The sequence below is a fragment of the Rhineura floridana genome, chromosome 11 (assembly GCF_030035675.1).
Source record: "Rhineura floridana isolate rRhiFlo1 chromosome 11, rRhiFlo1.hap2, whole genome shotgun sequence".
Taxonomy (NCBI): Eukaryota; Metazoa; Chordata; class Lepidosauria; order Squamata; family Rhineuridae; genus Rhineura; species Rhineura floridana.
This window is the reverse complement of record NC_084490.1, coordinates 8,674,368-8,702,315: the sequence shown is the minus strand read 5'-3', so window position 1 is coordinate 8,702,315 and position 27,948 is coordinate 8,674,368. Positions and strand designations below refer to the sequence as shown.

Here is a 27,948-nt window from a genome sequence, read left to right as displayed (position 1 = left end):
AGGAGCTTTTGTTGTCCGCAGCCAATCAGGAAAGGGCGAGTTAGCTATAAATAGTTAGAAAGGGAGCATATCCCTTTTCAGTTCCTCGCTGTCCAACGAGCTGCTTCAAAGTTCCTTTAGAGGAAGTGATGGCTCGTACCAAGCAAACGGCTCGTAAGTCCACCGGCGGGAAAGCGCCCCGCAAGCAACTGGCCACCAAGGCTGCGAGGAAAAGCGCTCCAGCCACCGGCGGCGTGAAGAAGCCTCACCGCTACCGCCCGGGCACCGTCGCCCTGCGAGAGATCCGCCGCTACCAGAAGTCTACCGAGCTGCTGATCCGCAAGCTGCCTTTCCAGCGCCTGGTGCGGGAAATCGCGCAGGATTTCAAGACCGACCTGCGCTTCCAGAGCTCGGCCGTGATGGCTCTGCAAGAGGCCAGCGAGGCTTACCTGGTGGGTCTGTTCGAGGACACCAACCTGTGCGCCATCCACGCGAAGCGCGTCACCATCATGCCCAAGGACATCCAGCTGGCCCGGCGCATCCGCGGGGAGAGGGCTTGAGGGCCGACACGTGGAAGACCTTTTTGTTTTTTTACCAGAACACTACCCCAAAGGCTCTTTTCAGAGCCGGAGCACTTACTCCGATGGAAGAGCTGGAATTCACAAATGTCCCACAATGCAGGGGCGAGTTTACTTAATGTACTGATTGGGGTAGCCAACATGGTGCACAAGGATTGGCGCTCACCAGGAGCTTGAGGCGACCCGCGTTCTTCACCACGTCGTAGCCGTCCGCCGCCACCGCCTTTTTGAGCGCGGCCAGGGACACCCCGCCGCGCTCCTTGGAGGCCGAGCCCGCATTGACCAGCAGCTCGCCGCCTTTTTCGCCTTCTTGGCAGCGTGGGCGGCTGGAGCCTCTTCAGTCACGCTGGCCGAGGAGAAGGCGCTCTCCGTCGCTGGGCGACGAACCTTGAAACGACGGAGAAATGATCGAGCGAAGCGAATAGGCTGCCTGCCTGGTATTTATAGGGCGTCAGCTGCGCTCCCATTGGTGCGTTTGGGCGCCTTCTGCCCGAGGATCAGAAATGGCTCCTGTGTCCTTCCAACGTTGTATTGTTACTATGTGCCTTCAATTCGATTTCGACTTATGATTTATTTTTTTATTTTATTTAATTTATATACCGCCCTAAGCCCGAAGGCTCTCTGGGCGGTGTACATAAAAGGTAAATGATGACCCAATGAATCAGCGTCCCCCATTTGGAATAATAATAGTCGTGTACTTTGATACCTTGAACCATTTACCAGGCCTATCCTTAGCTTTCACAACAGCGTGGCCGTTAGTGAACACCGATAAGACGGGATGACATGGCGGAAAGGTGTTGGCACAAATATATATATTTTTAATCATGCACAGTCCTATGCTCTTACCATCACCCAGTCAGAGGTTGATAGTGATCAGTCTAGAAGGAGCACCCACCAGCTAGAGGGCCCTCAATTGAACCCCAGTAAAGTCATGGACATCTCAATTCCCTCTTTTATTCTTTCACAAATTTAGACCCAGAGAAATGCCCACCAAGCACAAAAGTATGTAGCCTAATATAGTTGGGGGGCTGTACAAAAAACCAATCCTGCCTTAGGGTAGGCTGGTATAGCACATTGGGGAGGAGAGCCTGGCTAGGAGTCGAGTCTGTGAGTTCAATCCCCACTCTTGTCTCCTGGGTTTCAAGGGCCAGCTAAAGATCACCCCCACAGAGAGTGGCTCAGGGGTTACGTGTCCTGCCACCTGTGCAGCCGTGGGCAAGCTGCATAGTCCCAAGGAGCCCAGTTGACCCCCAGCTGGCAATTGTGGATAAGGAAGGGGCTGGCTTATGCAGCTGTGGCAAGCTGAGCAGGCCCTAGCCAGCTGTGGAGGACTAGCCTCAAGGAGGCCATGGTAAACTCTGTCTGAATACCGCTTACCATGAAATCCCTATTCATAGGGTAGCCATAATTTGGGATCGACTTGAAAGCAGTCCATTTCCATTTTCAGGGTAGGCCAGGAGGTAACCAACAAGGTGTCATCTAGATGTTACTGGACTACAGCTCCTGTCATCCCTTGTCATTTTCCATGCTGGCTGGGGCTGAAGGAAAATGGAGTCCAATAACATCTGGAGATCACCACCTTGCTTACTCCTGCTGTACATTCCCTGGTGAACATCTGGATGATATATTATGTATGCATGCTTATATATAATTCCTACTACAGTATCAATAGTGTGAGACCCTCCCTCAGCCCCTGTGCTATGTACACCGTATCTGATCCAAATACACTCCCTTGATCCAGATATATTGGCCTGATCCAGCAGGCTCTTCTTATGTCCTTATGGTGCCTTAGTAAATCAGAGGTACATCGTACATCAGAGCTTCAAGCCTTTCATAATTTTTATATGTAGAAAAAAGAGCTGAATATAAGCAGGGGTGTTTATTGAGAATAAAATACATACTGCGTTGGCCGGGAATCGAACCCGGGTCAACTGCTTGGAAGGCAGCTATGCTAACCACTATACCACCAACGCTCATAGACGTAATGTTAGAGAGCATCTTTACTTAGCATTCCCGTAGCATTCTCCACACATCTCAGGAGGAAAGACATAGGAATGCCAAGACGTTATTAATACAGTAGGTGGCGCAATTATCTATGAAATCTATATTTAAATACAGGTGTGTTCAGCGGTAGTTAATTCACCTCTCTGTGCATGTCTTCATGTTTAATGTGCTGCATACAGCTTAATCATCATTATAATTACTGTATTCACGCCCTAAAGTGAGACCATGGATAGGGAGAGTTAATCTCTGGGAATGCAGGGCCATTTTGTTAAACTAGTTGTTCCTGAGTGTCAACCATACATAAATAATAATACTAATTTAAGCATCATTGCCTTAGCTGAGGAATCTTTAAAAAGTTAGAACAGGCTAGTATTTAAGCAAACGGATTGGTATATTACATCTGACTATGCAGGAACAATGAAGGGGAGAAGGAGGATAAGTGTTCTGACATGAGTAAGATTTAATGGGGATAATATTTTTAAAAACTAGACTTCCTTACATAGTCAGCAGGATTCGAACCTGCACGGGGAAGCTCCAATGGATTTACTACTCCATCGCCTTAACCACTCGGCCACGACTATTTGCCAAAATGGTGCAGCTTCATTTCTTAAACTTCCATTGTAACACAGAGCTCCTTGTACATTTTCAATGCATTATTTTCATTCCCCTGAAACACTGAGTTTCCAGATTTGCCTTTTCGAGATTTTTGAACATCTCATCAAGTTAAATTCCATCTGCATTTTGATCTCAAACAGAAAGTTAAAAACCGAATAATATTTAAAACACCCTAAATAAATATGCTTTTTGATTAATTATTTGAGGTTAATAAGCAATTGTTGTTTGTTTAATTGCAATTATTTTTCCTTAGAGGGAAAAAACCTATCATCACCAGAGCTGTGAAAGTCTTAAGGTTAATAGTCTTTTGCCCCTGTTGGCTGGTAATTCTCACGGGGTAAACTAAACAAATAAGGCTGCAAGGAGCAAATCTCAGCAAGTCTGAAAATCAATACGTTTCATGGAAAGTATTGTTGGCACACCTTAAATATTATATTTTATCCAGGAAGATTTATACGGATTTGCACCACTTTCTGAAACTGTATTGCATCTATAAGTGTCTGGTACAGAAGTCGTAGAACTGGCTCGTTGGTCTAGGGGTATGATTCTCGCTTTGGGTGCGAGAGGTCCCGGGTTCAAATCCCGGACAAGCCCTATATGTTTCTTTTTTGCCACATTACAAATACTTAAAATACTTTTAAAAAGTGAGATGGCTGCTTGTGTGTGTCTACATTTTTATGTAATCAGCTAGTGAACTTTATCAGTTGCCAGATCGTATGTATACTAATAGCTAACACCTTTTCAGAGTCCTGATCCTTATGTAGCCAAAACTGCACTACCTAGTCACAAAAGAACAAAGGGGAAGGGATCCCCCAAATTGTTCAGTGGAGCATGCTTAGTGGCAACATAGCATTGAATGAATGTGTGGGGGAGGGGCGGAATACGGGGACTGACAAGAGTGGAAGGGAGTGTCCTGGGAGAGAGCATGAGTGGCTCGCAGAAACACTGAACAGGTATACACAGGGCAACATTTTATTGCAGCTTTTATATTATGCATTGAATCATTCTAGACCTTAGACTTTTAGAAGCAAGCTTTTGATTTATACAAGTTGGATCCGATGTGATTTATCAACATATTAAAAGCTTTCCTATTTGTAGTTATAAAGGCTTGGGCTACACTTATAAAGTGTATAATGTTTATACACTTATAAAGTGCTGGGCTACAAAGTCTGATGACGCGCCACTAGCCTCCTTAAAGCGTAGCTCCAGTGGCGCATTTGGGTAGCGTGCGGGAAGTATCATTGTTAAGCAATGCCGGTATTGTGAGTTCGAGCCTCACCTAGAACACTCGTTTGGGTGTCACGTTTCTTAAATTCAACGCAGGGGACTACTTGTTATGCTGCTTGGCGAATGTGGGGGGTGGGGGAGTCAGCATCCGTTATCATAGGCTGACATGATTAAAAAAGCACAGCTTTTTGCTTTTCGGCCATAGGATTTCGGAGGAAGACAAGTCAAATCAAGGGTTTTTCGTTTTTGATCATTTTGCTCGGGTCCCCTTCCATACTCCGTGTAGCCTCTAGTCTCCAGCCATGCCAATCATCATCTTTCGTCTGAGTCTCACATCGTTGCTGCATTTAGGCTCATATCGTAATGCATCGTTTCCTTATGTTGTTATTGTTAAAATAGAAGGCTATTCTCTCTCACGCGCCCAGATCTCATTGGGTTATATCCAACTAAGTAGACTGTTATGAAGGTCGCTTGACCTGCGTCTTTACTTTGGTTCACCTCAGTGGATCAGGGTAAAGATGACTTGCTTGCATTGCAGTTTGGGGATCAACCCCGTATAACCCCCTCTTGCTTGAAAGCAACAACAGACTTGCTGACTCCACATTACTAAAAGCTGGCGTGCTTTGATATGCTAGGTGACAATAAAGGAGGACCGAAACTTCGATGTTTATCAGAGGATGTGTCCCCCGCCCCATCTCCACAATCGAGTCATGAGGCCAACGATCTGCTTTATGACACTTTGAAAGGCAGAAAAAAAAGGCTTGTTTTCCTGCCTGGAGGCAAGATACCAGGTGCCCCACCAGAGACATCCAGATCTATATGAGAAGATCCAGATCCCACAAACCCACACTTCAAAGGAACCCTTTCATGTCCTCTATCTCCATATTCACAGATCCCTCCCACTTTACATGCACAACTATGAGAATCAAAATGACATTTAAGGCGTAGGTTTAAATCTATTGAAATTTATGTGCCCAAGTGAGTCATGCTAATTAATTTAAGTAAGCCTACTCTGAGTATGATTTATGTTGGATACAAACCGTTGTTTCTCTCTCTTCACCTTGTCATCTTTCTCCTCTTAATCAACTCTCCTACATCCTCTGCTCTGTGTGTGTATGTATGTATGTTGTCAAAAATGGCTAAGGTTGGCCAACGTAATATGTCTTGACCAGAAAGAATTGTGGGGAATCTTTTGCATAGGTTCCTGGAATGCTCTGTGCTGGGGAAAATTAGGGAGTCTCATACCATCCTGCAGCAGCTTGTTGTAAAGGGAGGCAGCTGAACCTCATCTATACTACCTGGTACCAAGGTCAGGAGGCCTGAGCTGCCATAAATTAGTAGCCCTGTCCTTGCTATGAACTTTCTAGGCTATTCCATCATCAAGAGGTGCCAGGATTGGCTAATTAGCCCTCTTGCTGTTGCCAGGCAAATCCCCATTAAAAGAGGGTCTGTTCTTCAGTTAGTTGTTCCTGTTCCCATTCCACCTTGACTTACCTTTGTGATAATTTGTGGTATAAGGAGCCAGGAGGGGACCAGGCTCTTATAATTTATGGTGGGAGTATTAACTTTGGCTAATAAGTTTGTTATGTTATGTCTGTGTGAAATTCACACTGTATTTTGTATGAATGTTGACTATGCCTAGTCCTGTTTCAGGGCATTTGTGTTTAAAGGAATTTGTCCGCTGCTCTTTTATATGCACTTTTAATGTACTTAATAAACTACCTCATATTATTTGGTGTGAGTTACTTGGGACTGTGGCTCTGAAACCGGTACCTTGACCACGAAGCTACTGACTACTGATTTGGACTTCGGCTAGAGGCTCCAGAGCGGTGAGTGTAACTTTAGCTCTTGGGAATCTCTGCCAGTCCTTTGGTGTTCTGAGTTCCCCTTGCTCAGAGTGGAAGACCAGGTTAAGGGGTGGTAGTCTACATGCCTTACAGGGTTGGTGTTGGGTTTATCTCCTCCCTGGCAAGGAGAGGCACAGGGAGCGCCTGCCCAGGGACAATTGCCCAGGGGTGAGGGGATTGCATCCAGGGTCCTTTGACATATGTAAGTATGTGTATACCTCAAGGATTCCTGCAGGGGTGAGTCTATGGTGGGACCATCAGGTGCAAGCTTTTCCACCTGCTTTGTCCCCTCATCCCTGCTCTTAGTGACATTTTTTCTGGGGACTGTCCTTTACCAGGAAGATGAATGCTTTTGGTTTTTAGCTGTTGTTGCTTTTTAGAAATGCTAGGATTTGTTGGCTTGAATTTCTGTAAATTATTTATTTATTTATTTATTTTATTTCATTTTTAAACCGCCCATAGCGAATAGCTCTCTGGGCGGTGTACAAAAAATTAAAAGTACAGAAATACAAAATATCACAATAAATAAACTGAAACAAAGAGATTTAAAATTGTAACATTAAACGCATTAAAATGCCTGGGAGCATAGCCAGGTCTTAACCTGGCGCCGAAAAGATAGAAGCGTCGGTGCCAGACGTATTTCTTTGGGGAGGCTATTCCACAATTCGGGGGCCACTACAGAAAAGGCCCTAGATCGAGTAACTGTTCTCCGGGCTTCCCGATGGGTTGGTACCCGGAGGAGGGCCTTAGACGCTGAGCGAAGTGACCGGGTCGGTTCATAGCGGGAGAGGCGTTCCACAAGATACTGCGGTCCCACGCCGTGTAAGGCTTTATAGGTCAAAACCAGCACCTTGAATCTGGCTCGGAAGCAAATAGGTAGCCAGTGCAAATGGGCCAGAACAGGTGTTATATGCGCTGACCGGCTGGTCCTCGTCAGCAGTCTGGCTGCTGCGTTTTGCACTAGCTGAAGCTTCCGAACTGTCTTCAAGGTTGTATTGAAATTGTATTGTTTTTAGTTGTATTTTGTATTTGTGTTTTTCTATTTGTGTGTAAGCCACCGTGGGGGCCTTTTGGGCCCAAAGGAGGCCTAGAAATAAACCATAACATAACATGACAAGTCCTTTTCTTCTATTTTTCTCTCTTAGGATACTTTCATCTTTTCTAATCTTCTCTTCCTTGACTCCTCAATATACATCCCAGTTCAAAGAAAGGGGATCCCAGGAAATGCAGTAATTATCAAACTATTGCCTTAATATCCCATGCAAGTAAAGTAATGCTCAAGATTCTACAACAAAAGCTCTTACCATATATGGAGCAAGAAATGCCAGACCTCCAAGCTGGATGTAGAAAGGGAAGAAGCACCAGAGATCATATCACAAACATACATTGGATAATGGAACAGACCAAGGAATTTCAAAAGAAAATCACCCTGTGCTTTATAGAATACAGCAAAGCCTTTGACTCTGTAGATCATGAAAAATGATGGAATGCTTTAAAAGAAATGGGGGTGCCACAGCATCTGATTGTCCTAATGCACAACCTATACTCTGGACAAGAGGCTACTTACTATAAGGACAAAATATGGAGAAACCGATTGGTTCCCAATCGGAAAGGGTGTGAGACAGGGGTGTATTTTATCACTCTATTTGTTTAATCTATATGCAAAACATATCATATGGAAAGCAGGATTGGACCAAGATGAAAGAGGGGTGAAAATTGGAAGGAGAAATATAAATAATTTAAGACATGCAGACTATACCATACTACTAGCAGAAACCAGTAATGATTTGAAATGAATGCTGGTGAAAGTTAAGGAGGAAAGCACAAAAGCAGGACTACAGCTGAACGTCAAGAAGACTAAAGAATTGACAAAAGAATATTTATGTAACTTTAAAGTTGACAACGAGGACATTGAACTTGTCAAGGATTGTCAATACCTTGGCACAGGTTTAACCAAAATGTAGACAATAGTCAAGAAATCAGAAGATGGCTAGAACTGGGAAGGTCAGCTAGGAGAGAACTAGAAAAGGTCCTCAAATGCAAAGATGTATCACTGAATATTAAAGTCAGGATCATTCAGACTATGGTATTCCCAATCTCTATGTATGGATGTGAAAGTTGGACAGTGAAAAAGGTGGATAAGAGAAAAATCAACTCTTTTGAAATGTGCTGTTTGTTGGAGGAGAGCCTTGCGCATATCATGGACTGCAAATAAGACAAATAATTGGGTGTTAAAAAGGTAAAGGTGTCCCCGCACTTGTAGTGCGAGTCATTTCCAACTCTTAGGGTAATGGCTTGTGACGTTTACTAGGCAGACCGTATATATGGGGTGGGATTGCCAGTTCCTTCCCTGGCCTTTCTTTACTCCCCAGCATATGCCGGGTACTCATTTTACTGACCACGGATGGATGGAAGGCTGAGTGGACCTTGACCCCTTTTACCGGAGATTTGACTTCCGTTGGAATTGAACTCCGGCCGTGAGCAGAGCTTTGGCTGCGTTACCGCTGCTTACCACTCTGTGCCACGAAGGGTCCTTTGGGTGTTAGAACCAATTAAACCAGAACTATCATTAGAAGCTAAAATGAAGAAACTGAGGTTATCATACTTGGGACTCATAATGAGAAGACATGATTCACTAGAAAAGACAACAATGCTGGGAAAACAGCAGGGAGTAGAAGAGGAAGGCCAAACAAGAGATGGATTGATTCCACAAAGGAAGCCACAGACCTGAACTTACAAGATCTGAACAGGGTGGTTTGTAACAGATGCTACTAGAAGTTGCTGATTCATAGGGTCGCCATAAGTCGTAGTTGACTTGAAGGCACATAACAACAACAACAACAACAACAACAACAACAAGAAACACAATGTTGGGAGGACATGGGAGTTTGTGTGCGTGTCTTTCAGCCTGCCATATCCTGGCTCTGTTTCCCTTTTCCATCAAGTCCTGGAGTAGCATTTGTGGCCTTGAACCAGTGTCTGAGCTCAGTGATGGACAGGATGTGACAAATTGAGATTATGATGAACTTCAGTTGTGCACATGCATTAGGAATAAATAAGCAGTCACTCCTTGCACATTTACTTATGTATAAGCACCATTTTGCTGTAGAAAAGCAAAAGTTTTAAAGTAACATTAATAAAATAAGCATCTATCACCATGTGAATTCCTGATCACCTGCCCCCTGACTATAACACTTAAAAACAAAGACAGAAGGGAAATTGTGTTGAGCCCCAGTGTGTCCATGCCAGCCAAAATGCTAATATGAGCTCTATTTGCTGCAGACCACATCACCTGCTACTTTCTGGGTGGTCATTTGGTGGAACTGTGCTTTGGGGTCCTGGACTTTGTCCCCAAGGCCCACCCATGGCTGCACTGCCACTTCTACCTGAGCATCTAGGAGTACCCTGAAGAACAGTGCTTGAATTATGGGAGTAAGAGGTGTGTGTGTGATGAATATTTATAGAAGGTTATCATGGTGTGGATAGAGTTCCTCCTGACCATCGTGATTGTACAACCTCAGGTCATTCAATGAAGCTGAACGGTTGGAGAGTTGGACAGAGAGAAGGAAGTACATCTTCACACAACACAATTAAATTATATCAGTGAGTCTTCCCAGACAGGTGTTTCACTTACACTTGTTCTCAGAGTCTCATCTTTGAACTGTGGTGATAGTGCATCTTGGAAGATTTATCTAGTAACTCACAGAGGTCTATTCCAAATAGGAATAATGTTCATCTGAGTAGACAGAATCAAAATATACACAATTATTACCACATTAGGGAACAGCTCAGCAAAAACAAAACAAGCCATGTGCTCTCTCTCTCTCTGTTGTGCACACATACATGCATACACCCTTTAATTTGACATAATTAGCTGAATAATTTTGACCAGGACTAAACCAGCCCAAGCATATGTAAAAGAAGGAGCCAGCACACAAGGCAAGGGGGTGGAGGAGGAATGAGTCCATAAAATAGAAGGGATTTATTTTTATTTAACAGGGCTTATACACCACAGTCATCAAAACCTCTAAGCAGTTTACTTAATCAGTACTGAGGTGGAATTTCTCTCAGATTCTTGCAGTTAGCAGCCTCCTAACAAACATGGAACCCACCACAACAAGATATAGTGACAGCCACTAAACTGGACAGTTCAGGAAGCGGGTTAGACAAATTCATGGAGAATAAGGCTGTCAGTGGCTATTAGTCATGATAGCTACACTACCTCCAGTATCAGAGGCAACATGTCTCTGGATACTGGTTGCTGAGAAACAACTGCAGAAGAGAGCTGTTGCACTCTTGTTCTGCTTGTGGGCTTCATATAGGCACCCAGTTGGCCACTGAGAGAAATAGGGTGCTGCACTGCTGTAGATATGTCCCTTTGTCCTGATTCCAAAGGGCTCTTCTTACATTCCAACTGCTGCATCAGAAAGAACTGAAGAAAATTAAGACAAGTGAAGACAGTGGAAGCTCCTGTTCCAGCTGGACTGTTCCTCTCCCTCGCTGCACTTATTCATTCATCCATTGGTGATCACTCATGGCCGAGTAAGATTGTCTTCCAGGCTAAGGTCTTTAACAGTGGGCCAAGCCCTGCCGGATCATGCCCAAGGCCCATCTGATCCAGCCCATTATGGGAAGCCTGCAAGCAGGATCTCAGCACAACACTACTCTCCCCACTTGTGATTTCCAGCAACTGGTGATCAGAGGATAGTGCCTCCAACAGTGAAGGCAGAACATAGCCACCATGACTAGCAGCCATTGTTAGACTTATCCGCTGCTCTGTGGGAAGGATCTTTATACTATATCAGAATGCACACACAAATAACAATGTCATACTATGAGCTGACATTGTTACTTGCGTGCGCATTTTAATGTGCATTGATGTTACTTGATAGCTGCCTTGGAAGGATTTGTATCCTGAAAGGCAGTGTATAAATAATTGTGAAAGCAAAAGTTTACAGAATGTTTCCTCAGATAATGCTAGTCCAAAGAAGACTTTGATAAACCAGCAAAAGCAATATCAGATCATGTGTGAGGAATCATAAAAAATGTAAATGGATCCTTCTGATGTAGTCTCCTGGATTGTTAATCCCCCAGATTATCAGTTTATGTCTGTACACACATTCACACTGAACCTCCAGGGGATTTGAATAATTGGAGTCTTGTGTATGCGCACTTGTGCCATTCTAACTATACTTGGATATGTTGGAAGTGGGGCAAGAGCAACTCCTGTTTTGTTCTTTTGCTTATGTTCCAGAAGGGAGATAGAGTTAGGGTCCTCCAGGTGGATAGGCTTGATTACCTTTACCTGTGATGTTCTGACTGACTTCCTTCCATTGTTAGACTGATAAATCTTAAGGGAAGCTTATCTGCCCCTCCTCCTTCTGCCCTTTCCTCTCTTCTCTGACTATCCGAGAGAGAGGTGACACTTTTGTCTCTGCTTTCTCTCTCCTAGCCATGAGGGCAACTCCCAAGCCTGGGCATTGTGCCTCCAACTTAGTCAGCTAGTTAGAACTAGGTATGCCTTTCCTATCTACTATCTATTTCTATAAATAAAGTAGCTGTTCTTATTTTACTAAGTCTTAAGTCTCAGTGATCTCAATGCAGGGTAAAAGCCTGCTTTCTTAGGTAAACGTACACACTGGCACACCCGCATTTCAGACTGCTGTCGTTCTCTGCTTAACAAATATACGAATTTACACAACAACAGGATAGACCTCAAGTCCTCCTCTTTTGCACAGAGGTCTGGTTGCATCTATATGACTTTAGACATTAAAACCGGACAGTCTCTGATCCTTTCCTATCTAGACACTGGAATATTTTGATAGCATCCTTAAAGGGACTTATATAAGCAGTTTGCAGCATGTGTGTTGGTTGTATAGTGGTTAGCATAGCTACCTTTCAAGCAGTTGATCAGGGTTTGATTCTTGGCCAATGCAAGTTGATGTTTTGTAATGTCTCTAAATTGTTTTTGTTTTATTTATTTACAAGGTTTCTCCCCACCCCCCATTCCAAGGAGAAGTCCAGAATAAGGTCATAGCAATTCAGCTGGAGGGGCTCCTACGATTTTTTCCTTAAGGCATTTGTGCAAATAAAGGGAACATACTGTTGGAATTATAAAAGTTTGTCTTAGAAGGGAAAATCGAAAATGAATTCCAGCAGATTTACTGAAGAGTTTTCTTTCATTGGGCCCAAAAGTTGAGGACCAAACCGAATACCATGGCATGGCATAAGGTTAGAGAATGTTTGAAGTAAAAGCTGAAACTTAAGTGGCCATACGGTAATCGAACCCTCGATCTTTGCGTTATTAGCACCACGTTCTAACCAACCGAGCTAACCGGCCAACTGCAAACACCTTTCTTTGAAAGCTTGAAAAAGGCTGGTCAATTAGGAAGACAAGCGTGTTAATTTCATACCTATATAAAGACAAGATGAAAGAAATTAAAAATTACCGCAAGGTGGCACCCAAGCGTCAGGTCCACAAGAAAACAGTAAAGTTTAACCCAAAAAGGCTGAAGATATGTAATATTGTAAAGAAAGATCCACCCTCAGGAGACTCAACTCATGATGTCCCAAATACGGATTTTTACCTTAATGAAAGGTACCTTGATCCCCATCAACTGAGCATAACGAGACCTTTATAAAACTACAGGCATGGAAAATTAAACTGACCTAGAATGGATCCTTATTTTTATATTCTTAAATTCAACAGGGGTTGCTTCCAAGTAGACGTGTACAGGACTGCAGTGTTGTGCAAGACTGAGCGCTGCATTGAGTGATGCAAAGGTTGACAAAAATGGTTTAATCGAAAACCTACATGCCATTTCTTGTGCTCGGCGAAATCTTTCCTCCCCTTTATTTTCTGCAGCTTCAGCTAAAGATTTTAAGAAATTGTTTTGCATGAAGTTGAACACACAGCGATCACAGGGCTTTTCTTGATAAGTTAGGCGGCTCTTAAAAGAGCCTTTGGGCTTGGTACGTCCTGGGAACCAGTCAAGATTACTTGGAGCTGGTGTACTTGGTGACAGCCTTGGTGCCTTCGGACACGGCGTGCTTGGCCAGCTCCCCCGGCAGCAGGAGGCGCACCGCGGTCTGGATCTCCCGGGAGGTGATGGTGGAGCGCTTGTTGTAATGGGCCAGGCGCGACGCCTCGGCGGCGATGCGCTCGAAGATGTCATTGACGAAGGAGTTCATGATGCTCATGGCCTTCGAGGAGATGCCGGTGTCGGGGTGGACCTGCTTTAGCACCTTGTACACGTAAATGGAGTAGCTCTCCTTGCGGCTCTTCTTGCGCTTCTTGTCGCCCTTCTTCTGCGTCTTGGTGACGGCTTTCTTAGAGCCCTTCTTCGGTGCAGAAACAGACTTAGGTGGTTCAGGCATCGCGACAGCACCTTTTTTTTTCCAGCAGCGAAGAAATAAAGGAAGAGACCCGGACCATTCGATTTATAGCAGCCTCATTATAATTAGCATATTCAGCCGCTCGATTCCTTATTGGTTAACAACAACAAAAGACATCCAATCATATTTTCTTACGTCAAGGATATTCACTTCAACGAAAATAAAGGCTGCTACTCTCTTGATTCCTATTAGACACGCTCCAAACCTTCCAACCAATGGGATAAAGAGAAAGACGTACAGTTCCTATTCGATAGTTAAATCACATGGTTTGAAGGCACTAGCCAATGAGGATTCATAATTACAAGCTCGCGGCATGAATAAAGACCGTGGAGGAAGCTGGTGTAGAGTAATTCTATTTAAAATTTTGTAGGTGAGGCAATTGCAAAGCTGAGAAATTAAAATGTCTGGACGCGGCAAGCAAGGAGGCAAGGCGAGGGCAAAGGCCAAGACTCGCTCTTCTCGTGCTGGGCTGCAGTTCCCTGTGGGTCGTGTGCATCGTCTGCTGCGCAAAGGGAACTACGCCGAGCGTGTTGGGGCTGGCGCGCCGGTCTACTTGGCGGCCGTGCTGGAGTACCTGACTGCCGAAATCCTGGAGCTGGCTGGCAACGCCGCCCGAGACAACAAGAAGACCAGGATCATCCCTCGTCACTTGCAGCTCGCCATCCGCAACGACGAGGAGCTGAACAAGCTCTTGGGTAAAGTGACTATTGCCCAAGGAGGCGTCCTTCCCAACATCCAGGCTGTCCTGTTGCCCAAGAAGACCGAGACTCACAAGGCTAAGAGCAAATGAAGCTCTCAACGAGGGAATCCTAAATCCAAAAAGGCTCTTTTAAGAGCCACCTACACTTTCACTGAAAGAGCTAGCTATCTCGCTAATGAACTACCTGTTCTAATTTGTTGCTGGTTATAGTATTTGAAAAAAAATCATTCTCCAAACACGTTTTGTTTTTAGCCTGATTAGCATATTTATGGTACAATCCTATACAAACCTCACTATTTCACCAGAATAGCAGTAGAATTATAAGTATGTTTACTTAGAAGCAAATCCTATTGAGCTCAATGGGTTTTCCGCCTTCTAAATATGTTTAGGGTCACATCCTAAATGTCCATGCAGTCAGTATTCTATTTTTCGTGATGGCCAGATAATATGATTGTCTCTCCAAATATGTCAGAAATTTGGGGGACTGCTAGCTGTGTCTGGAAGTCCCTCTGCTCTAGTAGTGCTTCTAATCCTTAAAAAAAGTCTTCTGTTTGGTTCTCTCTCCTCAGTGGAAGTGTGATGTCAATAATCACGGCTGCCTTAGCTCATGAAGTGTAATCTAATTGAGTCAACTTTACAATAGGATGCACCTCTTGAGATGGGCCCATTTATCAAGAGTCTAAATTTAATCATATTAATAAATGCTGGTTGTTGCTGTTGTAATGTGCCTTCAAGTCGATTGCAACTTATGGCGACCCAATGAATCAGCAACCTCCAATAGCATCTCTTGTGAACCACCCTGTTCAGATCTTGTAAGTTCAGGTCTGTGGCTTCCTTTATGGAATCAAGCCATCCCTTGTTTGGTCTTCCTCTTTTTCTATTCCCTTCTGTTTTTCCCAGCATTATTGTCTTCTGTAGTGAATCATGTCTTCTCATGATGCGTCCAAAGTATGATAAGAACATAAGAACATAAGAAGAGCCTGCTGGATCAGGCCAGTGGCCCATCTAGTCCACCATCCTGTTCTCACAGTGGCCAACCAGATGCCTGGGGGAAGCCTGCAAGCAGGACCCGAGTGCAAGAACACTCTCCCCTCCTGAGGCTTCCGGCAACTGGTTTTCAGAAGCATGCTGCCTCTGACTAGGGTGGCAGAGCACAGCCATCACAGCTAGTAGCCATTGATAGCCGTGTCCTCCATGAATTGGTCTAATCTTCTTTTAAAGCCGTCCAAGCTGGTGGCCATTACTGCATCTTGTGGGAGCAAATTCCATAGTTTAACTATGTGCTGAGTAAAGAAGTACTTCCTTTTGTCTGTCCTGAATCTTCCAACATTCAGCTTCTTTGAATGTCCACGAGTTCTAGCATTATGAGAGAGGGAGAAGAACTTTTCTCTATCCACTTTCTCAATGCCATGCATAATTTTATACACTTCTATCATGTCTCCTCTGACCCGCCTTTTTTCTAAACTAAAAAGCCCCAAATGCTGCAACCTTTCCTCGTAAGGGAGTCGCTCCATCCCCTTGATCATTCTGGTTGCCCTCTTCTGAACCTTTTCCAACTCTATAATATCCTTTTTGAGATGAGGCAACCAGAACTGTACACAGTATTCCAAATGAGGCCGCACCATAGATTTATACAACGGCATTATGATATCGGCTGTTTTATTTTCAATACCTTTCCTAATTATTGCTAGCATGGAATTTGCCTTTTTCACAGCTGCCGCACACTGGGTCGACATTTTCATCGTGCTGTCCACTACAACCCCGAGGTCTCTCTCCTGGTCGGTCACCGCCAGTTCAGACCCCATGAGCGTATATGTGAAATTAAGATTTTTTGCTCCAATATGCATAACTTTACACTTGTTTATATTGAATTGCATTTGCCATTTTTCTGCCCATTCACTCAGTTTGGAGAGGTCTTTTTGGAGCTCTTCGCAATCCCTTTTTGTTTTAACAACCCTGAACAATTTAGTGTCATCAGCAAACTTGGCCACTTCACTGCTCACTCCTAATTCTAGGTCATTAATGAACAAGTTGAAAAGTATAGGTCCCAATACCGATCCTTGAGGGACTCCACTTTCTACAGCCCTCCATTGGGAGAACTGTCCGTTTATTCCTACTCTCTGCTTTCTGCTTCTTAACCAATTCCTTATCCACAAGAGGACCTCTCCTCTTATTCCATGACTGCTAAGCTTCCTCAGAAGCCTTTGGTGAGGTACCTTGTCAAACGCTTTTTGAAAGTCTAAGTACACTATGTCCACTGGATCACCTCTATCTATATGCTTGTTGACACTCTCAAAGAATTCTAATAGGTTACTGAGACAGGACTTTCCCTTGCAGAAGCCATGCTGGCTCTGCTTCAGCAAGGCTTGTTCTTCTATGTGCTTAGTTAATCTAGCTTTAATCATACTTTCTACCAGTTTTCCAGGGACAGAAGTTAAGCTAACTGGCCTGTAATTTCCGGGATCCCCTCTGGATCCCTTTTTGAAGATTGGCGTTACATTTGCCACTTTCCAGTCCTCAGGCACGGAGGAGGACCCAAGGGACAAGTTACATATTTTAGTTAGCAGATCAGCAATTTCATATTTGAGTTCTTTGAGAACTCTCGGGTGGATGCCATCCGGGCCCAGTGATTTGTCAGTTTTTATATTGTCCATTAAGCTTAGAACTTCCTCTCTCGTTACCACTATTTGTCTCAGTTCCTCAGAATCCCTTCCTGCAAATCTTAGTTCAGGTTCAGGGATCTGCCCTATATCTTCCACTGTGAAGACAGATGCAAAGAATTCATTTAGCTTCTCTGCAATCTCCTTATTGTTCTTTAGTACACCTTTGACTCCCTTATCATCCAAGGGTCCAATCGTCTCCCTAGATGGTCTCCTGCTTTGAATGTATTTATAGAATTTTTTGTTGTTGGTTTTTATGTTCTTAGCAATGTGCTCCTCAAATTCTTTTTTAGCATCCCTTATTGTCTTCTTGCATTTCTTTTGCCAGAGTTTGTGTTCTTTTTTATTTTCTTCATTCGGACAAGACTTCCATTTTTTGAAGGAAGACTTTTTGCCTCTAAGAGCTTCCTTGACTTTGCTCGTTAACCATGCTGGCATCTTCTTGGCCCTGGCGGTACCTTTTCTGATCTGCGGTATGCACTCCAGTTGAGCTTCTAATATAGTGTTTTTAAACAACTTCCAAGCATTTTCGAGTGATGTGACCCTCTGGACTTTGTTTTTCAGCTTTCTTTTTACCAATCCCCTCATTTTTGTGAAGTTTCCTCTTTTGAAGTCAAATGTGACCGTGTTGGATTTTCTTGGCAATTGGCCAGTTACATGTATGTTTAATTTAATAGCACTGTGGTCACTGCTCCCAATCGGTTCAACAACACTTACATCTCGCACCAGGTCCCTGTCCCCACTGAGGATTAAGTCCAGGGTTGCCGTCCCTCTGGTCGGTTCCATGACCAAGTGGTCTAGGGAATAGTCATTTAGAATATCTAGAAACTTTGCTTCTTTGTCATGACTGGAACACATATGCAGCCAGTCTATGTCCGGGTAGTTGAAGTCACCCATTACTACCACCTTTCCTAGTTTGGATGCTTCCTCAATTTCATATCTCATCTCAAGGTCTCCCTGAGCATTTTGATCAGGGGGACGATAGATCGTTCCCAGTATTAAGTCCCTCCTGGGGCATGGTATCACCATCCACAACGATTCTGTGGAGGAGTCTGCCTCTTTTGGGGTTTCGAGCTTGCTGGATTCAATGCCTTCTTTCACGTATAGAGCGACTCCGCCACCAATACGTCCTTCCCTGTCCTTCCGATATAGTTTATATCCAGGGATAACCGTATCCCACTGGTTTTCTCCATTCCACCAGGTCTTCGTTATGCTCACTATATCAATGCTCTCCTCTAAGACCAAGCACTCCAGTTCTCCCATCTTGGTTCGCAGGCTCCTAGCATTAGCGTATAGGCACTTGTAAGCAGTGTCTCTCTTCAAGTGTCTTTGGCACTTGTGGTTAGGCCTGTGGTAATTTTGCTCTTCTGAATTTATATCCTGTGCCCCTGCTCTCACAATGCCTACTTCTAGGCCTACCCCTTTTAAAATTTCATCATTTCTTTGGTTTTTATCCCAGGGGGGAGGTTTATTCCGAACCGGACCTTTCTCAGCTCCTGTCGGGTTTCCCCCCTCAGTCAGTTTAAAAGCTGCTCTGCCACCTTTTTAATTTTAAGTGCCAGCAGTCTGGTTCCATTCTGGTTCAAGTGGAGCCCGTCCCTTTTGTACAGGCCCGGCTCGTCCCAAAATGTTCCCCAGTGCCTAACAAATCCAAACCCTTCCACCCGACACCATCGTCTCATCCACGCATTGAGACTGCGAAGTTGGGCCTGTCTGGCTGGTCCTGCGCATGGAACCGGTAGCATTTCAGAGAAAGCCACCTTGGAGGTCCTGGCTTTCAGCATCCTACCTAGCAACCTAAATTTTGCTTCCAGGACCTCACGGCTGCATTTCCCCATGTCGTTGGTGCCAACGTGCACCACGACCACTGACTCCTCCCCAGCACTGTCTACCAAACTATCTAAACGACGGGCAATATCTGCAACCTTCGCATCAGGCAGGCAAAACACCTTGCGGTCTACACGCCCATCACACACCTCACTGTCTATGTTCCTAATGATCGAATCACCCACTACAAGGATCCCTCCACCCCCTGGAGATATATCCTCAGCACGAGAGGATAGCTGCTCATCCCCCAAGGAATGGGTCCCTTCTAAGGGATCATTTCCCTCTTCCTCAGTTGGATGCTCTCCTTCCCCGAGACCATCGTTGTCCATGATAGCAGGAGAGCTATCATCGTTGGAGTGGGACACAGCTATAACGTCCCTGAAGGCCTCCTCCACACCCCTCTCTGCCTCTCTCAGCTTTTCCAGGTCCGCCACCTTGGCCTCAAGGAAATGAAGTCGTTCCCGGAGAGCCAGGATAACCTCAGTTTCATCATTTTAGCTTCTAATGATAGCTCTGGTTTAATTTGTTCTAACACCCAATTATTGGTCTGTTTCGCAGACCATGGTATGCACAAAGCTCTCCTCCAACATGCTAGTAATCTCCTTAAAATGCTGGTAGTCTCCTTAAAAGAATCTAAGGAGTGGCGTAGGGGTCGTGCTGTCCAGATATTGTTTCCCATAAACCCTGGCCATTGGCCACACTGGCTGAGGATGAAGGGAGTTGTAATTCAAGAACATCTGGAGGCTGGCTACCCCCTGTCAGTAGCCTGACAGAGTGGGGAGAAACCTGCTCTGTTATGCTAAGTAGTATCATGGTTATGTTAGTCTATAGGAGAAGCATGGCTACCCAGGGATGGAGCCTTCCTGTACTTGTCCAATATTTGCTTTGAAGCTTTTGTTTAAAAAGGTATACATTGGGTTTCAAAGATCACTTTCTTCCATCACTCTGGATTCTGGGTTGCTCCGGGTTCCGTTTTGATTACAGTACCATTTTGCTGCTGAAATCACTGTTTGCTGAAAAACCACTTTGCCACCTGAATGCATTGTTCTGTCATGGAACTCAGGGTCTGATTCTGTTATTCCCTGTTTTTCCTCCACTGCTTCTGGTCAGATTTGACCCTGGTCTTACTCCTAAGTGGTGTCTGGCGTCTGCATGTGCTGTTGAACTGATTAGAAACAGTGACCGCAGTGCTACCAAATTAAATTTGTCAGCAGACAGTAGCCAAGAGACTTCAGCACAGTCCTATCTGACTCCAGAATAGGAAATTTCTAACCATTAGAGGAAAAAAGAAAGGTGAAAGGGAAAAATGGGGGAAAGAGTATATATATACATATTTATTTATTCTATTTCTATGCTACCTTTTGGCGAAAAGGCCCTCAAGGCAGCTCACAAAAAATAAACACAAATACAAAATACACATCAGAAAAGAATACAGTACACAAAAATTTAAATAAAAAAATATTCATTGTTAAAAAAAACAAGATTCTTTACAGGCCTGGATATAATCTGTCCTTAAAATGTAGTACTGCCACTTCAAGAATTTTAGTCCTCAAACATTGAGCAGCTGTTGCAAAGGATTAGCTCACCAACATCATCGGATTCTTCCCCAAAGTCATCGTCCATAGACTTGAAGTAGAACTTGTAGTTGGGCCAGTTGAGGAGAACCTTGAAGTCACCCAGCGTCACCTGCTCGGCCAGGATGGGCAGCTTTACCAGGTATGGTGTCTCCTGGTCGTCCAGATGGTAGATGATCTTGGTCATACCCAGAACAATGGTGTTACCTAAAACTGTGGTGATAGAAACTCAGCTAAAATGTATACTGTGCATCAAGGATGGGAAGCCTCCAACCCTGGGGCCTAATATAGCCCTTTAGGCCCCTCTGTGAGGCTCTTGGGGCTTTCCCAAAGCCATGTCCTTTCTCCCAAGGCCACACCTCTTAATGGTCCTGCTTTGTCTCCTCCATGAGTGCTTTTGCCTGTCTGGAATCAGTCCTTGAACTCTGATAATGCTTCTTGTTTGCTTGGATGTAGAACAGAGAGGGGTGTGCCAAGTGGGTGTAGAAAAAAGCCTACCATGCAAAGGATAATTTCACATCTGGTGTTCTGTCCACTTCTGCTTCTTGCTCTGCTCATCACTGGCATGTGGCCCCTGGAAGGTTGTCCAGAAGGGAATATGGCCCTTGGGCTGAAAGAGTTTCTCCATTCCTGCTGTACATCAAGAAACTATCAGAGGCAGGAAGACTTCCTTCAGAAAATGAAAATGTTGCCCAAATTAGGAGAATAAAATCTGACAAAAGAAATGGAAGCAGACAATAAGGGCTGATTTAAAAAAAATTATGTATTTATTTATTTGTGGAGCATATCATGAAAAACAGTGAGAGCAACAAAGAAAAAACTTTAAATACATCAAAAGCAGAAAACCAGCTAGAAAGGCAGTTGGACTTTTGGACAACAGTAACTGGCATTCAAGGAGGGTAAGAAGTCTACAGGCAAAGTGAATGAATTGTTGGTGTCAGTCTTTACCGGGGAAGATGTAAGACAGATACCTGTGCCTTAACAAACTTTTCCAGGAAATAAGTTTGAAATATTGAGGCAAGTAGTGATGACAAGACATGAAGTTCTAGACCTTGGTAAATTTTTAAAAATAACATATTACCATGTTGAGATGACATCTATCCAAGAATTCTCAAAGAACTCAACTGTGAAATTGCTGATCTTCTAACAAAAATGCATGCTTGTCACTAAGATCAGTCTCCATTCCTAAGGCATGAAAAGCAGCCAATATAACATTATTATTTGTAAAGGTGTCTGGGCAAGATCCAGGAAATTGCATCGTGGTTAGTATAAAGTATACTCTAGTAAACTGGTGGAAAGCGTTATTAAAGATAAAGTTATCACACATATCTCTGAGAATAAGTCTCACTGAAGATGCAGCATGACTTCTGCAAATGGAAATCCTGCCTCACTAACTTTTTAGAGTTCCTTGAGAATGTCAATAAGCTTGTGGACAGTGTTTATCTAGTAGATACTTTATAGTTGGAGTTTTTGTCGGAGAACTGTTCGAGAGTCGCACTGGGAATGGAGAGTACTGAGAGAGCTTATGTGTGTGTGTTTGAATCATTGCTAATGATTCCACCTTCCCTGCAAATTAGTCAGACAGGGACTTTAAGCTTTAAAATAAGAAACAACTACATTATTCTGGAAGTACATGCTTGATAGGAAAGAGTCCTATATCTAGCTAACTAGGTAAGGTGGAGCAGCAAACACTGAGCCCAGTGTCTGCCCTCATGCTTGGAGGAGAGGAAAGAGACAAAGGAAGAATGTCTGCTCCCTTCTCAAGAGAAAGAAGAAGACTGGGAAGGAGGGAAGGAACTGAGATCAACATTCTCTGCATATCAGTCTAGCAGGAAGGAAGAGACAGCAGGAGATCAAAGGACAGGTACAGCCTAGCATCCAAGAAGGTCTCCTCTCTAGCTATCCTTTTTAACCCCATGCAGCCTCAACCCAAGTTGGAGTTGAACCACATATATTCCAACAGTTTTAAAGAAAAGTGTTGGCAAAGTTCCTCACCAAAGATATCTGAGGAAACTTAGGACTTATGGGATAAGATGACAGATCTAATAATCAGTAATTGGTAAAAACAACAACACAAAAAGCAGAGAATAGGAATAATAATAATAATGATAAAATAATAAAATTTTATTTTTGAGTCGCCTATCTGGCCGAATTAACAGTCACTCTAGGCGACGTACATTTACATAGTAAAATACAATAAAAACCAATGAAACCCAAAACAGTAATTAATGTACCAGTATTAAAAGCAACCTACCCCAGAGATCCCATAGGCCTGCCTAAACAGCCAGGTCTTCAAGGCCCGGTGGAAACCTATCAGGAAAGGGGCATGGCGAAGATCAAAAGGAAGGGAATTCCAGAGGTTAGGGGCCACAATCGAAAATGCCTTCTCTCTGGTCCGTACCAGCCTCGCTGTCTTAACTGGTGAGAGAAAGTCTTGTGTGGCTGATCTCGTCAGGCGGCATAATTGGTGATGCTGGAGGCGCTCCTTCAGATAAACTGGGCCGAAACCGTATAGGGCTTTAAAGGTCAACACCAACACCTTGAATTGGGCCCGGTAAACAACTGGTAGCCAGTGTAGATCTACTAACACCGGAGTGATATGATCACGGCGATGGCTGTTCTTAATCAAACGTGCCTCCGCATTCTGTATCAGTTGCAATTTCCGGACCGTTTTCAGGGGTAGCCCCACGTAGAGCGCATTACAGTAGTCTAAGCGGGAGAAGACCAGGGCATGTATCACCCATGGGAGCAGATGGGCAGGAAGGTAGGGTTGCAGTCTCCTTATCAGATGTAATTGATACCAAGCTGCCCGGCTCACTGCCGAGACCTGAACCTCCATGGACAGCTGGGAGTCAAGAATGACCCCGAGGCTGCGGACCTGGTCTTTTAGGGGCAATTTTACCCCATTGAACACCAGCTCTATATCCACCAACCTGCCCCTGTCTCCCACGAGCAACACCTTGGTCTTGTCGGGATTTAGTTTCAGCCTATTCCTTCCCATCCATTCACTTACGGATTCCAGGCACTTGGAAATGCTGTCCACTGCCAACTCTGGTGAGGACTTAAACGAGAGATAGAGCTGAGTGTCATCCGCATATTGGTGGCACCGCAGCCCAAATCTCCTGATGATGGCCCCCAGCGGCTTTACATAGATGTTGAATGGCATGGGGGAGAGGATAGAGCCCTGTGGCACTCCACAATTGAGAGGCCAAGGGTCTGAAACCTCATCCCCCAATGCCACCCGTTGGTGCCTGTCTGAGAGATAGGAACGGAGCCACCGTAAAACAGTGCCCCCTATTCCTAATCCCTCCAGGCGATACCGTGGTCAACGGTATCGAAAGCTGCTGAGAGATCCAGGAGGACTAGGAAGGTGAATTCTCCCCTATCCAACGCCCTCCTCATATCATCCACCAGGGCGACCAAGGCTGTTTCCGTTCCATGTCCAGTCCTGAAACCCGATTGGAATGGGTCTAAATAATCTGCTTCATCCAAGTGTGTCTGTAACTGTTTAGCCACCACTTGCTCAATCACCTTACCCAGAAATGGTAAATTAGAGACTGGGCGAAAGTTATTCAACTCTTGGGGATCCAAGGAGGAGTTTTTCAGGATGGGCTTTATGACTGCCTCCTTGAAGGCTAATGGCATAGCACCCTCTTCCAATGATGCATTTACTATTGCCTTGATCCCTTCGCTCAGTCTCTCTTTGAAGCTCATAATGAGCCACGAGGGGCAAGGATCCAACAGACAGGTGGTTGGCTTCACAGTAGAGAGCACCTTGTCCACTTCCTCAGAGGGAAGAGGCTGAAACCGATCCCGACGTACCGGAATGCAACTGGCCGGCTCTGGCTCACTTTCTGTATCCACGGCGCACGGAATCATGCTCTTCAAGCGCTCGATTTTATCGGCAAAGTGTTTAGCAAATGTGTCACAGGAGGCTTTAGAATGCTCCATGGGTTCCTGAGCAACTGGACCGACCAGATTTCGGACCACTTGGAACAACCTCCTGGAACAGCACTCTGCGGACGCAATAGAGGCAGCAAAGAATTCCTTCTTTGTTGCTCTTGTTGCCACCTGGTAGGCAGCTATTGCTGCTCTAACCAGTGTCCGATCGTCTTCAGAGCAAGATTTCCGCCACCGGTGCTCTAGTTGTCTCACCTCCTGTCTCAGACCCTGGAGCCGTGGTATATACCAGGGTGCTATCTGAGCTCTATTCAGGGGGAGAGGACGTTTCGGAGCCACCCAGTCTACTGCCTAGTGATCTCCTTATTCCACTCCATCACCAGGGTTTCGACCGGGCGGCCTTCAGCCGGCTCCAAATCTCCCAGGGCATTCAGGAATCCTTTAGGATCCATCAGGCATCTGGGGCGGACCATCTGAATAGGTCCTTGTCCCCTGCGGAGTGTGTGTGGCATTGAGAGGTCCATATTCACCAAATAGTGATCTGACCATGACACGGGGTTAGAATAAACAACCCCCATTTTCAGAGCACTTCCCTCCCCTCCCGAGACAAACACAAGGTCAAGAGCATGACTGGCTACATAAGTGGACCCCATATTACTAAGGTGCAGTTCCCAGGAAGTCATGGTTTCCATGAAATCCCGAGGGGCTCCAGTGAGGACGATCTCGGCGTGCACGTTGAAGTCCCCCAAAACCAACAGGTTGGGGGAGAGCATTCGTACACCCGAGACCACCTCGAGCACCTCGGTCAGGGAGTCTGCTGTGCTGTGGGGTGGGCGGTACACAAGTAGAATCCCTAAACTGCCCTTTGGGCCCAACCTCCAGTACATGCAGTCAACAAACTTGGTCTTATGGAGGGGGGGCCTGGCAAAGACCAAGGACCCTCGATAGATGACTGCCACTCCCCCTCCCTGCCTACCAGCCCTCAGCTGCTGAGCGTATTGGAAACCGGCTGGACACATGGCCTCAAGCGTAGGAGCTGAGGCCTCATCCAGCCAGGTCTCCGTAATACACACCAGGTCTGCGTTCTCATCCATGATCATATCATGGATGAGCGTTGTTTTCTGTACCACAGACCTGGCATTACACAACAGCAGTCGAAGGTCGGATGGAGTCCTGCGTCCCCCAGTTGTCTTCTGGTGATGGACAGGCCCGGAACAGGGGATAGATATTATGCATCTATCCCTTGTTCCCCTAAACTGGCGTGGCCTGCCACCCGCACCTTTCCAGGAACTGCCGCCTAGCCTTTTAATATAATGGCTCCCCACCCCACCCCACAGTACCCCCCTCCGGTCTGCACATGCCCCCCTTATTATCTGCAATTAGGCAGGCCCCCCTCCCCCGAAACTGCTATCCTCTGGTAGAAGGCGTTTTATTCAAAGAGACCCACTAAAACCAGGGGTCCCAAGTCTGTCTTCTCGGACCGCAGACAACCCGCTTAGGGACGCAGGGCAAATGGAAAATTCTCACAATGGAGGGATGTAAAAAATGTGGTCCTCCCAAAGATCTTTACTGGGATTGGTGATGTTTTCAGAACTTTTTCATAAATGATCAGGAGATAGAGGAGAGCAGTGAGGAGCCCAGACCAATGATAGCAAACTTAGAGTGGTAAAAACAAAAAGGTATTGTCAAGAACTCCAAAATGATTTCTCCAAACTGGGTGAATGGGTAATAAAATGGCAAATATGATGCAATATAAGTATATATAAAGTGATGTACATTGGTGATAGATATAGATATATCTCCTACTTTCAGATATATACTGATGGGGTCTGAACTGGCAATCGACTGACCAGGATAGCTTGAATAGCTCTGTTACTATATTGATCCAGCTGTAAAAATGATAAAATTCATGCGTTGTATCCAGGGTTAGTCCTATTCAGACTAGACCAGTTGAGATGAATGAATCTCAGTTATTATTATTTATTTTATTTGTTTATTATTGCATTTTTATCCTACTTTTTCTCAAGGAGCTCAAGTTGGTGTACATAGTTCCTCCCTTCAACAACCCTGTGAGGTAGGTTAGGCTGAGACTCAGCGACTAGCCCAAGGCCACTGGGTACAAACTAGAAACAAAGGGGGGGGGGCGGGGAGCGGACAACACGCATTCTTGCTTATTAATTACATTTGGCACCAGAAGGGATTTTTAAGCAGCACAGAACTACAGAGACATCCTGATTGTTGCCCTTGTCCCACTGATTAGTTACTCTTGTTTGTTTCCCTCCCTGCCTAATTTAGGACTGTAACTTCCTTTCGGTCAAAGACTTGTTCTGGGGCTCTAAACTGTAACATTCAAACGAATGGTTCTATTTATAAGAAACAGAATTAGCATTTTGCCTTAAACGGCTTCATTGTAAAGTAGACCGGATATTTTTTAAAAAGTAGATACTGACATCCCTTTCACAAAAGAACACTCTTGAATTGATAGAGGAAGTTCCAAAGCATCGTCATTCTAAAGGGATGGGACGGTTTTGAAATTCTACCCAATCCCTGCCGAGTCCGGGAAATTCGAATTCTCCAACGACTCCATTCTTCTCTTTCAGCCAATCAGCGGAGGGCAAGTTGCCTATAAAAAGCCGGCTGTTGGGCTTTGCTACACTTAATCTGATAGTTGATTTCGGAAGAGGTAACCTTTTTTTTGTTTTGCAGTAGAGCTATGGCTCGTACCAAGCAAACAGCTCGTAAGTCCACCGGCGGGAAAGCGCCCCGCAAGCAACTGGCCACCAAGGCTGCGAGGAAAAGCGCTCCAGCCACCGGCGGCGTGAAGAAGCCTCACCGCTACCGCCCGGGCACCGTCGCCCTGCGAGAGATCCGCCGCTACCAGAAGTCCACCGAGCTGCTGATCCGCAAGCTGCCTTTCCAGCGCCTGGTGCGGGAAATCGCGCAGGATTTCAAGACCGACCTGCGCTTCCAGAGCTCGGCCGTGATGGCTCTGCAAGAGGCCAGCGAGGCTTACCTGGTGGGTCTGTTCGAGGACACCAACCTGTGCGCCATCCACGCGAAGCGCGTCACCATCATGCCCAAGGACATCCAGCTGGCCCGGCGCATCCGCGGGGAGAGGGCTTAAGGCACTGCGGCATCCTAAGAAGGCAAATTCATTATATCCCAAAGGCTCTTTTAAGAGCCACCACATAGTCTTTGGAAAGAGCTTGGGATTCTACAGTGTCTGTACTTTTCAAGAACGTTGTGGACTGAAAATTAGAAGCGTGTGTGTTCTTATGTTAACACCAGGGGCTTTGTTTTCCTTTTCCCTTTGTTTTTGGTGGTTGCGAGTTAGTGAATATTCAATGCGAGTTCAAGGTCTTCTATTTGTAAATAGCTAATCCCCTTTCCTCAAATAGTAGGAAGTTTTAAAGTCAACATTTACAGTAGGAAAACAGTTTACTTGATTAGTCGTGTTGAACTGTTATGTGCCTCCAAGTCAACTACGACTTATGGCGACCCTATGAATCAGTGACCTCCAGGAGCATCTGTCATGAAGCACCCTGTTCAGATCTTGTAAGTTCAGGTTTGGCTTCCTTTATGGAATCAATCCATCTCTTGTTTCGCCCTCTTTTTCTACTCCCTTCTGTTTTTACAAGCATT

At 45.0% G+C, this 27,948-nt stretch overlaps 3 protein-coding genes and 3 non-coding genes across 6 annotated transcripts; 3 read left to right on the top strand and 3 right to left on the bottom strand.

Annotated features, from left to right (window-relative positions):
* Positions 1–128: 128 nt before the first annotated feature.
* On the top strand, positions 129–27,491 carry LOC133366961 (uncharacterized). The gene is made up of 5 exons (XM_061590523.1): positions 129–533; positions 727–994; positions 13,246–13,355; positions 14,121–14,420; positions 26,975–27,491. Exons 1-5 carry the CDS (start codon positions 129–131, stop codon positions 27,428–27,430), a joined length of 1,539 nt encoding a protein of 512 aa, XP_061446507.1. The 3' UTR covers positions 27,431–27,491.
* Positions 2,459–2,530, bottom strand: TRNAG-UCC (transfer RNA glycine (anticodon UCC)). The gene has a single exon. It is a non-coding gene; the product is annotated as a tRNA-Gly (tRNA).
* TRNAT-AGU (transfer RNA threonine (anticodon AGU)) lies at positions 3,060–3,142 on the bottom strand. The gene has a single exon. It is a non-coding gene; the product is annotated as a tRNA-Thr (tRNA).
* Positions 3,699–3,770, top strand: TRNAP-UGG (transfer RNA proline (anticodon UGG)). Its single transcript has one exon. It is a non-coding gene; the product is annotated as a tRNA-Pro (tRNA).
* LOC133366356 (histone H2B 1/2/3/4/6-like) lies at positions 13,166–13,647 on the bottom strand. The gene has a single exon (XM_061589374.1). It carries the CDS (start codon positions 13,625–13,627, stop codon positions 13,247–13,249), a length of 381 nt encoding a protein of 126 aa, XP_061445358.1. The 5' UTR covers positions 13,628–13,647; the 3' UTR covers positions 13,166–13,246.
* LOC133366350 (histone H2A type 2-C-like) lies at positions 13,944–14,485 on the top strand. The gene has a single exon (XM_061589369.1). It carries the CDS (start codon positions 14,046–14,048, stop codon positions 14,433–14,435), a length of 390 nt encoding a protein of 129 aa, XP_061445353.1. The 5' UTR covers positions 13,944–14,045; the 3' UTR covers positions 14,436–14,485.
* Positions 27,492–27,948: the final 457 nt, after the last annotated feature.

Excerpts from the sequence above, each read along its gene's own strand:
- LOC133366356 (XM_061589374.1), bottom strand. The coding sequence starts at position 13,627 with ATGCCTGAACCACCTAAGTCTGTTTCTGCACCGAAGAAGGGCTCTAAG.
- LOC133366350 (XM_061589369.1), top strand. The coding sequence starts at position 14,046 with ATGTCTGGACGCGGCAAGCAAGGAGGCAAGGCGAGGGCAAAGGCCAAG.
- LOC133366961 (XM_061590523.1), top strand. The coding sequence starts at position 129 with ATGGCTCGTACCAAGCAAACGGCTCGTAAGTCCACCGGCGGGAAAGCG. Across the intron at positions 995-13,245 it reads GCGAATAGGCTGCCTGCCTG|ATTACTTGGAGCTGGTGTAC; the intron begins GTATTTATAGGG and ends GAACCAGTCAAG. Across the intron at positions 14,421-26,974 it reads AGAAGACCGAGACTCACAAG|TTGATTTCGGAAGAGGTAAC; the intron begins GCTAAGAGCAAA and ends TTAATCTGATAG.